Source organism: Heterocephalus glaber, unplaced genomic scaffold (genome assembly GCF_053883595.1).
Source record: "Heterocephalus glaber isolate CG9 unplaced genomic scaffold, H.glaber_assembly_v1.0 deba00001504, whole genome shotgun sequence".
NCBI classification, from domain to species: domain Eukaryota; kingdom Metazoa; phylum Chordata; class Mammalia; order Rodentia; family Bathyergidae; genus Heterocephalus; species Heterocephalus glaber.
Window position 1 is genome coordinate 74,185,263 of NW_028258324.1, and position 16,972 is coordinate 74,202,234.

General features: G+C 40.8%; 1 protein-coding gene across 3 annotated transcripts in view; it reads right to left on the reverse strand.

Moving 5' to 3' along the window:
* Topaz1 (testis and ovary specific TOPAZ 1) overlaps positions 1-16,972 on the reverse strand; it is a 72,821-nt gene that overhangs the window by 44,223 nt on the left and 11,626 nt on the right. Inside the window, exons 1-5 of one of the 3 annotated variants that reach the window (XM_021257352.2) lie at positions 13,573-15,569; positions 12,185-12,246; positions 9,734-11,760; positions 5,703-5,764; positions 4,943-5,067 (exon numbers count right to left, since the gene is read on the reverse strand). In XM_021257352.2, coding sequence (XP_021113011.1) covers positions 4,943-5,067; positions 5,703-5,764; positions 9,734-11,760; positions 12,185-12,246; positions 13,573-13,774 — 2,478 coding nt within the window. In that variant the 5' untranslated portion in view covers positions 13,775-15,569. Of the gene's footprint in view, positions 1-4,942; positions 5,068-5,702; positions 5,765-9,733; positions 11,761-12,184; positions 12,247-13,572; positions 15,570-16,972 lie in introns of those variants that run through there. The other 2 variants (XM_021257356.2, XM_021257371.2) reach the window with 2 other exon arrangements.

The following is a 16,972-nucleotide window of genomic DNA, read 5'->3' on the forward strand; positions in this document are numbered from 1 at the left end:
TTCTCCAAACTTCCCATGCTGAAGGCTTAAACTGCTACCCCTACCCCCTCCTCTCAGTTCAGACGAATGGACAGAAGAACAATGTCTGTCAGAAAACTAGCATATCCATCTAAAAGAAATAAGCAGAAGTGGCCCAGGAGGTCAGGGTCCAGAATGGCTGGGCAGGGTTTTGTGTGTACGGACAGAAACAGCTTGGGCATTGCCTCGCCTGTTCTCACTGTATTCCTCCCTCTCTCCTTTGCTATAAAAGCCTTTGCACACATGAACACAGGAAGACACTTGAGACAAAGGTCTCTTTGTCTCCCTCAGAACTAGCTTTGAACAACCTTTTTTTTCCCCTTTCTACTGAAAGTGCCCCAGTGCTTCTTGGGGAGCAAATGGGCAGTTGGGAGCTTCATGGCCAGTGTCATCTGTGTATGCTATGGATTGAAGGCTTCTTTTTCACCACAAAGGCAGTGTTAAGGATCCGCAATCACATCTTATGGCCCACGAAACCATCAAGATAGCTGCTATTTGGGCTGATCAAAGAAAATCTGCTGAGCCTTATAGTTAAGTCAAGAGACCACAATGTAACCTCAGACAAGAGCCTGGATCTAAGCCTCAAGTGGCCTCATTTGTAAAAGGAAACCTCAGCACACATCTCGTGCACAGTGAAGGATTAACCCAGGATATCTGGATTATTTATACCCTCATAGCAAAAAGCTTGGCCTCTGACCTGCTCCGGGAAGGTCATTTCTAAGCCCTTGGAATGTCTTTCCCAGTGTTTTTTTAGGGGTCTGGGGTCATGGCAGACACCCTATGCTAACAACGTGATTTACCTTGGGGACCCTGGGCCACGGGGTTGGCCACTCAGTGAGACTGCACAATGAGGTCAGCCCTAACTTTCTTCTCTCTCTCTCTTTTCTTTTTTTGGTACCAGGGATTGAACGCAGGACCTTGAGCTTTCGAGGCAGGCGGCAGAACCACTGAGCTACATGCCCAGCTAGCCCTGCCTTTGTGTCTGATTCCAGTAGAAATGGCAACTTGGGGCTCAGGTGGTTACAAGACTCCGTGTATGTGACCACATTCTGTTTCGGGGACAGGACGCTGGAAGGACTTCTGATGCCTGGCTGTCTCCTGGACCCTGCCTCATGTGTCTTCCCTTCGTTGATTTTAATCTGCAGTATTCTGCTGGAATCAACTCTAACCACGATAAACAGTTTTGTCAACCTGCGAGTTCTGGCAGTTCACTGAAACCTGAGGGTGGTCTTGGGGACCCCTAAACATTACATTGTATTGTAGGAATGCAATGTGCTAACACATGCTTGGGTATTTAACAGTGGTTAGTGGGCATAGTATAATAAAGCTTAATATATGCTGATCATCAAACTATTAATCAAGCAGTCTGAGATTTTTATTCTTGTTACATGACACCTATAGCACTTAAAAACTATTTTCAAATGAGGTTTATATTCTTTATTCAACAATTATTTGAGTATCACCAACTGCTCTAAGATCTGAAGACTCAGTAGTAAACAGACTGGACAAAGTCCTTGTCTTTACAGAGTTTCATTCTAGCAGGAGGAGACAGAGAAACAAGAACAAGTAAATGTATACAGGAGGTCATTCCTAATCTCAAGATCTGAAATCCGAAATTCTGAGAATTCAAAACTTTGAGTTTACCTGATGCACTTATAATGGTGGGTGGAAAGTCAGTCATTAGCAGTTTGGAGACAGTGGCTGAGGGCTACTTGAAAAGCAAAAGTATGATTTTTTTTTTTCCTTCACTTTCTTTTTTTGGTACCAGGAATCGAACTCAGGGCCTCATACTTGCCAGGCAGGCACTGCACTGCTGAGCTACATCCCTGGCCCTCCTTCACTTTCTTTTTTTTCTTTTTCTTTCTTTTTTGGTACCAGGGATCGAACTCGGGACCTTGTGCTTGCGAGGCAGGCTTGTGAACCACTGAGCTAAATTCCTGGCCTTCCTTCACTTTCTTAATCATTAGCTATACATAAGATCTCCACAAGCTCGTGCACTCAAACTTTAGCTCAAGAGATGTAACATCCTCTAAGTGTACTGAGAGGTGCAGGGCACACACAACATCCAGACCTCAGCTGAGGGGTTGGAAAACCTCAAGGTCTCAAGCTAAACCGGAAGCATCCGCCTAAGGAGTAAACAGGAAACCCCCTTCTGTCCAGACTAGGTCAACATGGCCCATTCTGTTCCTACAACAGTAAGTCAGGGGTCACTACAGGGATGGGAAACAGGCAGAATCCTGGGCTCTTACCTGCTGCCCATTGAAAACATCATTTGTGTTCTCTTGGGACAGTCAGGGACTTAGCCACTTTTGGGATGAACCTTAACTCTTCACTTGGGCCTACAGATACCCAATAGGTAATAACTAAAAGAACAAGTTTTGACTTTCATTTTGTATCCTTTGTTGCCATAAAACTTGGGCCAAATTCCTTCTCAGCTCTCTATATAGATAAATTGATCACTTAGGGAATGTCTGTCTAAAAAAGCAAGGTTGATTAGCCCTTAATTTATATGATCTCACCCCCTTCAAGACTGAAGACACCTGGATGATTTCCAGGGACTTTCAATTATGCCCGAGAAGTCTCCAGCCACTGTCCTGAACCCATGATCTCCTTGGAACAAAACCATCTCCCACCCATAAAGATTCCAGAACTGTGACACAGACTGAGACAATGACCAAAAGGCTCTCAGCGAGCCCGTCTGAACCCTTGTTTTGGAATGTGTCTCCTCCAGCTATTTAAGTTGGAATCTTGTCCTATCTTTTAACCTTCCAAGTAGAACTCCATAAATTTGTGCTTAGGTTTTAATTTCTATTATTACTAAAAGCAAGGATTTAAGCTAGCCAGCAACACACCAAGATACTCATAATTTCAGATTTTTAAATTCATACCTATCTATGCAAACACACCAATTTCAAAAAGCTCAGAAATCTGGAACACTTCTGGTCCTAAAGCATTCTGGATAAGGGATACACAACCTGCTAGCTCCTAACTGCAAGAAAGGGAGATATAAAATTTTGGGAAAAAGGGAACAAAGTGCATTATAGGTTGGATGGCCAGGGAAAATACCCCCGAGAACATGGTATGTGAGAAAAGACATGAAGGAAATAAACCTTTTAGTTTCTGTACTGAGTTACATTCCCAGCCCTTCCTTTTTTAAAATTTTTTGAGACAGGGTCTTGCTATGCAGTTCAGGCTGGCCTTGAACTCAGTGATCTTCCTGCCTCAGCCTTCCTAGTACTGGCATTACAGGTGTGCAACACCACCCCTGATTTAAAAATTTTTAATCAATCCATTTTTTATTAAAAAAAATTTTAAAAAAAACTTTTGAGATGGGATCTGGCTGTCAATAAATGTCCCGATCTGGGCTCAAACCTGTGATTCACCTGCCTCAGCCTCCCAGAGCGCTGGGATTAAAGGCCTGTGCCACCACATCCGGCTCAGGATACTGGTCCAGAGCTGCATAATGTTGATATGAAAAAAGTTTTTAGATATCGTGTGACAGTAAAGCCAGCAAGATTTCCTTATAGTATAGAGAATGAGGAAAAAAAGAAAATTCAAGGTTTGAGGCCTAAGCAATCAAAAAGGATGGGGTTTGCCATGAATAGGAAAGATTACAGAAGGAGCTGGTCTGTGGTAGGGGAGAGGATTCAGTTTTTAAATGTGTTACATTTAAAATGCCTATCTGGATATCCAAGTAGAAAAAGCAAGGCAGCACTACATTTAGTAGAAAGGTCTGTAGTTCAGAGAAGAAATCTGGGCTACAGATACAAAGAGCTTTAGCACATAGGTTCTACTGACACAGAGAAGTTTGAAGAGCCCGCCTAGGGGCAAACCTAGGTGGAAAAAAAGGACAGATTCATGGTTTGGGCTATCAGTCACTCCAGACATGTCCTGAACCAGGAGCTCAGGACAAACCACAGAACTGGGAAGTGGCAGACAGAAAGCTAGAAACGAAACCAGGCAAGTCTGTTTTTTTTTTTTCCTAGAAGCCAAATAAAAAATGTCTCAAGGAAAGAGCAGTCAGCTATGCAAAAACTGATGACAGGTTTAAGACTTAAGACTGAGATGTGTCCATCATGTCCAGCAACGAGGATGTCTCTGAAGAGTAAGAAGGGCAGCTCTGTTGGAGACAAGGACGTATGACAATGACCACCTCTACCCAAGTTTTCCTTTTGAGAGAAAAGACAGAAGAGATGGAAGAACTGTAATCAGCCAGTTCATCCATTACACTAGAAGAGAGCTGGAGTTCTGGAGTGAATGAGGGGTGTCAAGTGTACTGGCGCACTCTATAGTGTACCTTTCCAACTGCTTCAATTTTCTTGGTCAAGTAGGAAACGAGATTTTTAGCTGTGAGGATGAATGGGTACGAACTGAAGGTGTAATGGGAAAAGTATAATAGCTGTTTAGGAATCAATTAATTATGCAAAAGATTCAATAAGCATACATATTGTCTGAGAGAAAATCTGAACAAAAAACTTAATACCACAACTCTCCCCCATACCATATGCCAATGGTGAGATTTAGCTCTAATTCCTCTGCTTGTGCATCTATGGTGGGGTGGGATAACTGATGCTTACATTCATAGCCCTTGGGTGCTACAATATTCAAAAATTTCAAAAAAGATCAAATAATATTCAGTATTCAGTGTTTAAAGAGACAAGAAAATAGGTACCATTTTATTTAGAAAGAATTATATAAGTTTTTGATTAAACTCAGGATACTAAACACTACATCCTGTGTTCCAGACAAGGGAAACCATGTTCATACTGTGCTTGTAGAAGGCATTAAGGGATACAACCATGGCCAGAGTGATGTGACTATTTCAATAAGCAGTTACGCTTGTCACCTGACAGTACCATGTAGATGAATGTCTGCATTACTACTAAGACCAAGAAACAAAAAAAATGCAAAAGATCCGTAGTACCTTTTCATCAGAGCCTGAATCTGTCACTTGTTCACTGAGGTTTCCAAGTTTTTCATTTTCAGAGGTCTCATTAGTAACTTCTAAGGAAATGTTTGTACCTTTGGAATCATGTTTTACCTCATTTGCTGAAAAGAAATAGTATTTAACCACAGAAATTTTAAATGAAATAACCAAATCATTCAAAACTGTTCTAAAAAAATGACATAAGAGTTTAGAAGTTCTTCAAGTCTAATGTGACAAATGTTTACAATTTTCAGCAAACCATATAAATCCCCACTTGCTACCAAAATAACTTCACCACATGGTATAAAAACAATAGACAGTAAGATACTTAATCTTTTTCTTGATGTCTAGCTATTTAAATTTTTTTTAAAAACTTGAAAGCCAAAGTAAAACTAACTTTCACATTACAATTCTGTAAGGATTCAGAGATATAAACTTTGGATTGTTAAATAAATATTCTTAACGACAGATTTAAGATGCAGTAAAGCAGAAATATATATTTCAATTTTAAAATAAATCCTATAAAATTGCTGAGGTCAATTACTTATGTTTTGTAGCTAAAGCAAAACAAAGTTATAATTAAATAGTCAACTGCAAAATATCTCAAAATCTGATCTGAGAAAAACTGACAATCTGTCAGGCATGGTTAGCAGCCTCTAAAATGAAAAGCTTCTTCAGGTAATAAATTTATTTTGACCAGAATGGAGACATAAAAAGATACTTCAATACTGCTTATTTTCAAAACATCAGATTTTACCTGCTGGCAAGGAGGTGCAGACCTCTGACTGCATCAATCTGGGCTCCAGTACAGGACATTCTCTGCGATAAGGGAAGCAGAGCTTAAACACTGCAACAGGTTCTGAGAAGAACTCTGCCCACTTTTCTAAGCAATATTTCTTCCCAGCTCTAGGACAAGTCCAGTTAAGGTCAAGTCCTCCAGCACAGAGGAACGCACTAGGACTCTGAGCCAGCATACCTGCACATTCCCCAGCTGGTCTTTAGACACATACACCTCAACTGTTAGTGTCACCATGTCAACACTGTCACTCAGAAAGAACCTGACAAATCATCTTAAATTCTAAATCCAACAGGCTCAGCAAATGACACAGGAACCACTCATATACAAATAGCCAAAGTCTTTCATTTTACAAATTTAGGCAAAAACAAACTACAAAGAATAAAATACGATAATTACCCACAATCCTAACATGCTCATCCAATAAATGAATTTTAGTAAGCATATCCTATAGCTGTACAACTGCTCACTGGTTTAGGATTACTTCCTTGGCAAGAAAGAAAAACTAAATATTTTGTGTTCACTATTCCTCGGAGTTTTTGGAAAAACAAGTACTTTTCCCCCAACATAAAGCCTAGAAGTACACAGCTGAAAGGACTAGAAAATAATGCCAGCAGAACACACACGTGTACATCACCTTCCCTGACCCAGACCCTCCAGACTCCCGTCTCAGTGGCCCCCTGGACTTTCTCTTTCAGGCCCTCAAAGGCCTCCGCAACTCACAGCGTCTCAGTCTGACCTCTCTAATCCTGCCCCTGTGAAAGAGAGATGGTGTGTCTTCTGAGAAAACAGAAATCAGGTATCACCCTTAACTCCCCCTGTCTCATTCTCCTCTAATTAATCAGTCTCCACTTCTTAAACCTTGCTCAGATCCATTCCCATTTCTGTTTGAAGTCACCATGTCCTTTTCATCTCTTTATTACAATAGCTCCCCATCAATTCATTTTCCACATTAGAACTATAATGATTTCTTTTTTTTTTTTTGTACTGAGGATCAAACTCAGGACCTTGTGATTGCCAGGCAGGCGTGGCACCACTGAGCTACCTCCCTGGCCCAGACCTACAAACTGTGCATGGTGGCACATGCCTGTGGGTGTAATCCCAGCACTCAGGAGGCTGAGGCAGGAGGATCGCCATGAATTTGAGGCCAGTCTGGGCTATATAGTGAGTTTAAGGCCAGCTTGAACTACAGGACGCCCTGTCCCAAAACACAGCCCAACACTGTAAATCAGGCCAGAAGTGATGGCACACACCTGCAATCCCAGCTATTTGGGAGGCTGAGGAAAGAGGATTCGAAATTTGAGGCTGACCTGGGCAACTTCCATACCTGTCTTAAAATAAAAAGGGCTTGGAATATAGCTCAATGGTATCACTGGTAAAACATTCTGGGTTCAATCCCAGAATGGATGGAGTTGAACAGTTGAGCAAGTTAGACAGATGTAAACTACACTATCACGAAATCAGTGTAGTGACTGAGGCAACAAGATACAATGGGAACGGGTAAGGGCTCCTACCTCTGCCTGAAGAAGTCAGAAAAAACCTCCCCTGCACACTTGTGTTCATATAAACCTTCACCTTTTTTGCCCGCAAATTCATTATTTCTCCTCCCCACCGAACTTTTCTTTCTTCTCCTGTGTTAATCTAAACTAATCCAAACTTCAAGGATCAACACAAATTTTTCCTTTTCTGAAATGTCTTTTCAACCCTCAGTTCATATATTTTTGTTTCAGACACATTAGTACCACCCCCGCCCCCAGTAATTCTCCAGAATTTCTGGCAGATTCTTAAAATGTTAACAATCTATAGTATCACTCAACTGGCATTTTAGCACATGTTTTAGTACACCCTTAATTGTCCCACAGCCTCTTCTATAAACATTCTCAGACCATTTCCAGTGATACTTCTAGGTTAATTCAAAAATATTAACAATTTTAGCCACTATACATTGCAAACTCACCAAATCAAGTTTTACTGAATTTTACTATGTTTTGAATGCTGTGGATTTTAATATAGACATTGTTCACCCTGGAAACTGTCAATGAGTAAGTATCTTCTTATGATTTTGCCTTAAAAATTCTAACCAGACTAAGTTTCCACAACAATTAAATCAGCTCAGGTATATCTACTCATTTTACAAGTGAGAGGCCATCCAGACCTTCTGACCAGGCCTTCTACCTTTCTTTTTTTTTTTTTTTTTTTGGTACCGGGGATTGAACTTGGGACCTTGCGCTTGCGAGGCACATGCCGGAACCACTGAGCTAAATCCCCGGCCCCTTTCTACCTTTATTTCTGTAAAATAAAAACTCTACCAGGCTACAACCTCTTAAGTGTTTCTTAAAAGAGAGAAAGAAGTTTATGAACCAGTAACTGATTGGTAAAGGGACAGAGCTAAAATTTGAAAATGTATTCTAAGCAACCTTTAGTTCTGGAATCATTAACAAATTTCTGTACAACTACTGATCGATTCTCCGGTTAGCATGCCTTTCTTTTTCTTTTAAGATTTAGGCTTGTACTGTGGGAAGGGTAAAACTAGCATTTCTAGTGCAGGGAAAGAAAAAAAAGAAAAGGAAAAAATAAAATATTAAAATAACTACTGGGGAAATTTTCAGATTTAAAACTCAAACTTCAGAAGCAGACATAAAAGTCAATCTGAGCCAATGAAAATACAACTGATGGTTCTGAAGTGAAGGGAAGGAAATTCAAGGTTAGAAACAGAAAGATTATCTCAAGTAAAAATTTGTGGGCTTGGGGTGGGGGTAGCTCAGTGGCAAAGCCCTTGCTGATCATGAAGCTCTGGGTTCATTCTCAGCACAGAATAAATATAAGAATAAAGAACAAACTTCCTGCATTTTACTTCACATCATTTATCTCTTTCTACCTTTGGCTGTAGCCCATTATCAATATCTAGACATTATCAATGTCTGCTCTTGAATGCACAATTTGTTCTAATTTTCCTTTGTATTCCTCAAAGGAAGCATGGTATAAGAGTTTTAAAACAAACTTCAATTTCTATCTTGTATTGAGCTTTTTGTTCATCCATGCTTGCTTACACACTTTCTGTCCATTCTTTAATCTAATCCTTATAATCGTGAAGAAAGTACTTTATCTTTCACAAGTAAGGTTAAATAATTTGCCTCAAAATTACATAACTATTTGGTGGCAATGAAGACTCAAAAACGAAGGTTAGACCACAAAAGGTCTAGCTCTTAACCACTGGTTTTAGCTAAGATGTGCCCGTGCTTGGATCCAGATTCCATGACTAGCAGTGTGACACTGTGCAAGTGACAACTTGTCACCTTAATTTTCCATCTTCAAAATGTGCAGATTACCATTGCCTAACATAGTTAAAAATAAACCTCTCAGTCCTCCATTTGGCATATAAAAAGCTATTTGGTGATAAGTTCTTATTGCACTAAGAATACTGAGTATGATGATCCAAAGGCAACTAAAAATTTATAAGTACCAAGTTCATGTCCCACCTAGGCAATTTAGCAAGACTCTGTCAAAATAAAAAGAGCCAGGGATTTAGCTCAGTGCTAAGGCCCTGGGTTCAACCCCCAGTATCACATACACACAAAATTTTATCTAATAAAGAAGGCACCAAAAATAGGTTAAATACATAACACCAATATTAAGTAACCGGGCTAAAATAAAGGCTATCTGTATATTTACAATAAAGAACATAAAAATAAGCTGGTGTTTGAAAGAAGCAGTCTCTAACTTAAAAAACCACTTTAGAAAGCATTTTAGATCTTGAAAACCAATCTGCTCTATCATATCTTTCAAGATATACACATAATCCTTTGACTCTTAAATTTTAACATAATGACATTTCTGGGTATCAGCAGTGGTACACTATATATTTAATAAATAATTGTATCAAAAATAATGGCGCTTTAATGATTACTGAATAAATTAGTTACACTTAAGTGACAATTCTTTTGAAACCCCCAACAATAATTGTCCCAAAAGGCATACTTGAGCATGCATACCTTAAATCACTTGGTTCTTTTTCTGGAGCTCCCACGTGTTTGGGGTCAGTTGACTGCCGCTCTGCAGTAACACTGGGCTCCTGGGCTCTTTCGGGGACCTCTGAAACAAATGAGATCTCGCCTTCACTGGAGACTCCAAAGAGGTCAGGGTCATCTTGGATTACATCAATTAAAAGGACATCATCTTCATATGCTTTAAGAATATCTGGAAACTCCACTTTGATTTCAGAAATACTCTTAGTCATTTTTGTATCACTCCCTTCAGAGAAAATTGGCTCAAATGTTTGTTCTTTAGAGCAGAAGGGTCTTTTCTCTATACAACCAGGATTATAAGACAAAGCATTATTTCCAACTGTGAGAGAAACAGGTTCTTTATTAGAAACAATATTTGGTTCAGAGATGTGATCAAATGGTTTGTCATCACCTTGCTTTGTAAAATTTGGAGAAATACTACAGGGATTTTTATTGAAGAGTGAGTTAGAATGAGCTTGCCCTGTAGTTACACTATTTTGTATGCTGAAAGACTGAAGTCTTGAAGTTGCTGCAGAAGCATATTCTTTGTTCCTATTCTGTCTTACCTCTGCTTCAGATAAACTGTCAAGGAGTTCTAGTGGACTGTAAGCTTCTCTCTCTGATGACTTGGCATTTAGGTTTTTTTCTATCTTATCTTTAAGTAAAGGAATTTTAAAATTAGTCAACCGTCCTGTGTTCAATATTTTAACCAAGTCTGGAACTACAAGTGTTTGCTTAGCAATGAAGGCTTTTCGATCAATAGTTTTGTTTGTAGAGGTATTTGCTTCTTGGTCATCCTGGGAAGCCACTGTCAAATTAGGTTTTGTTAAATTTCCTCTCTCTCTTCTTTTACTTCCTGGTAAACTTTGAGTCACATTAGATACCTGAGTATCTTCAATACTATTAGAGACTACCTTTGACCCGCTTCTGCTAAGTTCCTCTGACTTTATCTTGTTATCATCGATTATAGGTTCCTTTATAGCCATCATTATAGGTTCTACTGCAGAAAATGAAGACAAATGATCTAAATTAGAATCCAATTTTTCTTTATTTGAGCATTCAATGTTTTTTTCTGTTAAGGAACTTTGTAACAATTTGAAGTCAGATAAGTGAGTCTGGTTTGTTTGATGTTTAAGAAAATCATCTTGCCTAAAATTTTCCGGAGATCCAGGAAGTGAGTAATTTGAGTTTGGCACAGTAGCCTTTTTCCAACAATAGGCAGATATTCTAGCACATGAATATACAGGCCAAATTCTTTTGCCAGTCACTGGTATTGTTCTGCGACAGTTTAGCTTTAATTCTTCAGCTTTTCTCAAATCTTCCTGTGAAGATCTCTTTTCAAGATGATGGCTATCACTAGGTGATTCCACTATAATAGAGCTTGTCACTGTTTTAAAATACTTTTCTGGCTCTGTAGTACTTTTACATGTTAAGGACTCTGAAGCATTCTTTGTTTCTTTCAAGAGCGGTTCAAAGGTTTTTGGAAACATACCATTTACATGACATCTGGCACTTGGTTTTTCTTCTGTTTCTGGGAGACTCGATAAATGATCCATTGGAGAGAATGTATTGTGTTTTTCCTTTCTCAAAACTTTTAAAGGATTTTTTTTAGCCTCTGAAGTCTCTGCTTCTTTCCCCTCCATACCTATTTGGTTTTCTTTCAATACCAACTCAGACTCATTCCACCTGGTAGAGAAATTTGTCTCGATAACTGTTTCTTTCTTTTCAGACAACTTCATCTTTTTTCTGGGCTTTCTCCCAACATTGCCCTCCTCCACTGAATATTTATTGTTTTCGCTTAGAGAGCCATTCCTTTTACTTTGGTATACATCACTTTTTTCAAGCAGTAATTTATTTATTCCCATTAAATTTTCTTCTGTTTTTAAGAGCTTAGGAATACTGTTTTTGTCACTCTTCTCTGCAGATCTCCTGTTTCCTTTCTTTACCTTCAAGGAATTTTCTGCTACATGAATAAATCCACTGTCAGGTTTCTGCGCAAAGCTATTATCATAAACCTTGGAAGGGGGGAAACAATTGCAATCATGTAACTTGAAAATGAAATTATTTTCTACTCCAGGTGTCAAGTTGTTACAAGAATATTCTAGAGTATTCTTGTACAGATCATCTTGGAATTCAACTTTAGTATTTTGCGTAGTCTCATTTTCAGTCATTCTAGAAGGTGAGCTTTCTAAATTTTTAATTTTTTTTTGGTACCAGGGATCGAACTCGGGATCTTGCGCTTGCAAAGCAGGCAGCGGAACCACTGAGCTAAATCTCTGGCCCTAAATTTTTAACTTTTAAAATTCAAAATCATTTTTTTTAATACCTTCTACCAAACCTTCCTTAGCCAAAGACTTCAAGAAAGCTGAAATGAATGTGAAATTTATCACATTCCCCTATGTGGAAAGATTTCAAAGTAGTTAATAATTCTTTTCTTACCAGGTCACTCCCTGGCTGTAGATCATCACTTGAGGCTTCAGTAATTTTTCTTTTTTCTTTGGCTGATAAAAAGAAAACATTTTTTTTTTTTTTTTTGGTACCAGGGATCAAACTTGGGTCCTTGTGCTTGCGCAGCAGGCAGCGAAACCACTGAGCTAAATCCCCGGCTAAAAAGAAAACATTTTATACTGAGGAAGAAAAAGAAATACCAGTCTATATAAAAAATTGTGAAGCCACCCATTTTTATTTCCCTGAAATAAGCTGTATAGAAATACAAGGGCGGGCCAGGGATTTAGGTCAGTGGCACTGTGCCTGACTCGCAAAAGCAAGGTCTTGAGTTCAATCCCCAGTACCAGAAAAAAAAAAAAAAAGAAAAAAAGAAATAAAGGGTGATCAAAAACTGATGTGTTTATATTTTTTAAAATTACAGTAAGACACTGCCATTAATTCCCTTCAAAATACTTTCTCTCCCTTCAAACACAGTTATCCCATGGTTTTGGCCACTTTCTAAGGTAGTTCTGGAAGTCCTTTCATGAGCCTTTTTTTTTTTTTTTTTTGCTACCGGGGATCAACCTCAGGACCTTGCGCTTTCGAGGCAGGTGGTGGAACCACTGAGCTAAATCCCGGCCCCTCATGAGTGTCTTTATCAGGCAGGATTAAAAATATATAGTGAATGCAGCAGTCAATTACCATCCAGTGGAAAGGTAAGGTCGTAAAAACTGTATTTATTCACCAGATCTGCTACCATGCAACTTCTAAAGTCAAAATAATCATGAAAGGTTGATGTTTTGAATCCATTCAGGGCATCGAGGCAGCTGACAGCACAACTAAACACACTCAGAAAAAAAGGACTTTCAGAACTGCTTCAGAAAGTAGCAAAATTGATGAGATTAGTGTTTGAAGGGAGGGGCAATTTGCGCAGGATTCACGGTAACGTCTTCTATAGCAGTATATTCATCATGCGTTTTATCAAACAGTGCACACCCTTTTTTTAAATGATAGACCTAATGTCTATTAAGGAACTACACACAGACCTGATTAAATTCTAAAGCAGCGGAAAAATCCCTGGCAGCATCATTTCACACCAGTTAAAATGGACCGCTAGCAGGAATTTCTTCGACGGGAACCATCAATGCACAAACCTCTTCGAGGTAAATCCTCCCACTTCCCACCTGCCCCTCTGGGCTAACCGCGTGCACTGACAACGCCTCACAGGTGCACAGCTAGGCTACGGCTTGTGAAACCAGTCTGGGCCGGAGCTCTCCAGCCGCACTTCCGGTCTGCAAGGGGCCAGCCACCTCCCTCGCCGCCCTGCATCCGGAAGCTGGGCTCGCCCGGGGTCCACCGGGGCCACCTGCTGCCGCCCCGCCGCTGCCCCGCCTCGTCACCTTCCACCTCAGGCCCCGCGGACGCCGGCGCCGCCACTATCCTCTTCCGCCTGCGCTCTTCGAACCCCACGGGCCTGGGGCCACGGCCGCTCTCCTCGCTAGGCCCAGGCGCAGGCCAGCGGCCACGCTTCCTCAGGCCTAGCGCGTTGCCTTCTCGCCCCTGGGCGGACGTGGGGCCCGCAGGAGGCCGTGGCCGCCGCATGTTAGGCCACAGGAACTCGCAGCCGCCAACGCGCGAGGGCCTCTCCGGCTCACGGATGGGCGAGGCCCAACGCCGGAAGCGGAAGTGGTCGGGGTGGGGCGTGAGCTGGAAGCGGAAGTGGGGCCTGCGGAGGCCAGCTAAGGTCCAGCCTTCTTTGGCCCGTGTGGGCTCCCGAGAGGGCACTGCAAGGTGGCTGCTGCCTCGCCGGCGAGTTTCCTCGAGCCTTGCTTGCTCAGGAAGCACACTGGTGACCAGTGGCTTCTGATTGCACTTTTAGGCGCCTGGGCCCCCCTCCTCCAGCTTTCTTCCCGATATGTCCACACAGATACTCAAGGGGCACGAGTTCGCTGGTCTTTGCTCAAGGTTGCACCTCTGATGTTGATGGATATGGCAGCAGCCACCCAGTGAGTTGAACTAGAATCTAGATACTGTGAAATACTCTTATGTCCACTTAAGCTCTCAGGTGCATCTTCACTAGATCAGCTGCATTCTGTTTTGCCAGCCACTTTTCCTCTCTGTCATGACTATGGCTCTCACCTTCAGACTTTGATTTATTGCATCGGCTTCCTACATTTTTATTTAAGAGTCCGTCTTTGTGCAATTTTCGCCCAGCTTCACCTGCTGCTAGGCCCTGCCTCTCCAATGCAAGGATCCTGACACTCAGCTTAATGAACCTCCTTTACTCAAAGTCTAGAACTAACAATTCCAACTCAGTGTGTTATTTGAGATCCTGTCTGATGAGGCCCTTGGATATTTAACAAGTTTTGCCTTACTGCTATTGTAGGGGAAAATTTGTATTTCAGTGGAAAAGTAAGCATTGAAGTCACCCAATTATCTGTTCCTGATTTAGGGAAGCTGTTTGAACATCTCTGTAGGTGGTGTATGTCTATGGACATGCACATTTTATCCAGTATAAGTTTAACTGACTTCAGTTCCCCACTGTGGAAGAAGGTTCCATTCCACATCCGTTTAAATTTCACATTCTACACTTTGGCCTTCATTTTCATTTCAATATTGATGATTTATAGATTTGTTCATTCTTCAGATCTATCCTTTGAACCAGTGGTTACAAAATCTGCCTGATGAGAGAAATAGAATCTTTAACATATTTTATTTTTACATCTATATAAGAACCATGATTTTATCTTTTTGAAAACTATCTTTTAACACCACACGTAGCCTGGACATGGGCTACATTGGACTACTGCTAGAGTTGCCCAGATTTTATGTATTCTCGTGCTTTTCTACATGGTAGTTCTCAAGAGCTTTCCTTTGCTTGTGTGCCTGGTGAACTACATATTCCCTTCCTTGACATAGAATGCAAGGGTCACCTCTCAAGAAAGCTTCTCTGTTAACCCTTGAGACAGAAGAGTTAAATGATCCTCAAGAGGTAGTTTTTATTTTTCCTCAGCTGCCCCAAACATCTTGCAACCAACCCACAGCTGCTCCAGTTGCTTTGGCTGTGTCAGGCTTCTGAGGCAATCTTATCCTAGGTGACTGTACCCTGGAGTCTTTGAGTGATTCCACCCCTCTGTAGGCCTTGCCCTTACCCATGACCAATCAGTCTGATAATGTGCATGCAGGAGCCTGCCTTTGTCCTTTATAAAGCAACCTCCCCATAAACTTAGTGGTTTCAGTCCATGCACTGTTTCTTTTTATGCTACAGCAAAAGTACTAACAAAGACCCCTCTAGATGGCATATTTTTGCCTATTTGTGATTTCTATCTTGAGTAGAGCCTGCTGAACTGATAACACCAGGAACTGGTAACACCAAAGGCACCAAAAAAGCAGCCAGTAGCTGGAGGTGGTGACATGAAAGACAATTATCCAGAGTATGACAGGGAAGTGAAATGCCAGGAGCTGCCGTGTCCAGTGGCCAACGATTCCTGAGGCATGCTGGTAGCTGCCTGCTTCAAGCAACAAGGAGGGCTGCTAACGCCAACAATGGTGGTAGAAGAGCCACCATCACCCATTGGCATTCAAAGCCCAGCACTGTTAACAACAAAGGAGGTACACTGTGCAAATTTGTGATTTGTTTACAAATTGAGCAAGAGTCTTCAGCTGATTAATAACATTTTGGAAGCTGTCTGCTCTAGAGGGCCCTGAAGAAGAGGGCAGGTGGCTTGATAGCCACCTCCAGGCTCAAGAATCAGCCCACATCTGATTTCCATCTTAAATGTGACTAAGAATCCACACTAGCCAGTGACACTTTCTTACACTTTAGAGGAGTCAGATGTTCCTCCCTGCCTGTAATACACAGGCTCTCCTCCACCTGTCTTTTTCTGGCCCCATCCCTTTTATTCATTTTCAGACAGTCTTGCTAAGTTGCCCAGGCCAGCCTTGAGCTTTTAATCCTTCTGCCAAGTACCTGGGATTACAGATGTGCACCACTATGCTCAGTTTAACACACTTTTTAATTGTTTACTTGTATGTTTATCAGGACAGATACCTTCACTTAATCTGCATATTCAAATCCATTAGCTCACTCTTTAAACACACAGAAAGCAGTGTGTGTTATGCTTCAGAATGGGAGGTATAGTGTATACGTAAGGTGTGTGCTGTGGGAGATTGGATGAACTCAGGTGGAATGTCCTTAGGCGCTTCTATGAAAAAGTTTAGGTAAACAATGTGTAAAAGACTCAGAAACTTATTTTTTCTCCTTATCAATACTTCAAGTAAAAGGGAAAAGTTTAAGAATAGCAGAATTGATTAAAAATTAATTTAGCTATTTCTGGCTATAGTGTAGCCAAAACTGGGCTTTAAGTCCCTGACAAATATTCCATGCAACTGTTAACCTCTCACATGTGGGTTATGATGACATCTACAGCAGAGCTAGTGGGAGACTAATAATATATTGCTCAGCTGTGTCAATGTCAAAGTAAGGGATTTTTAAAGTCAACTAAAAATAAATGAAACTAAAAGGCTTATGTAGGTTTCCCCTTGGTTACACAGGCTCATTCAATGTTTATTTGGGGTCTCAAATGTTAATGTCTTAGTTTCCTGATCTGTACGAGAAAGTAATAATAGTCTTTCCTTGTAGAGTTCTCATTAAAATTAAATATACTAATGCTCCCAGTGTTAAGCCAGAACTCCTGAGATGGAGGATTGTTTGAAATAAAAGGATTTACCCAGCTATTACCGATGCCAGACAGAAACAGGACTGGGTCCTAGGACAAGTTTCTGCAGGCGACTGTCAGC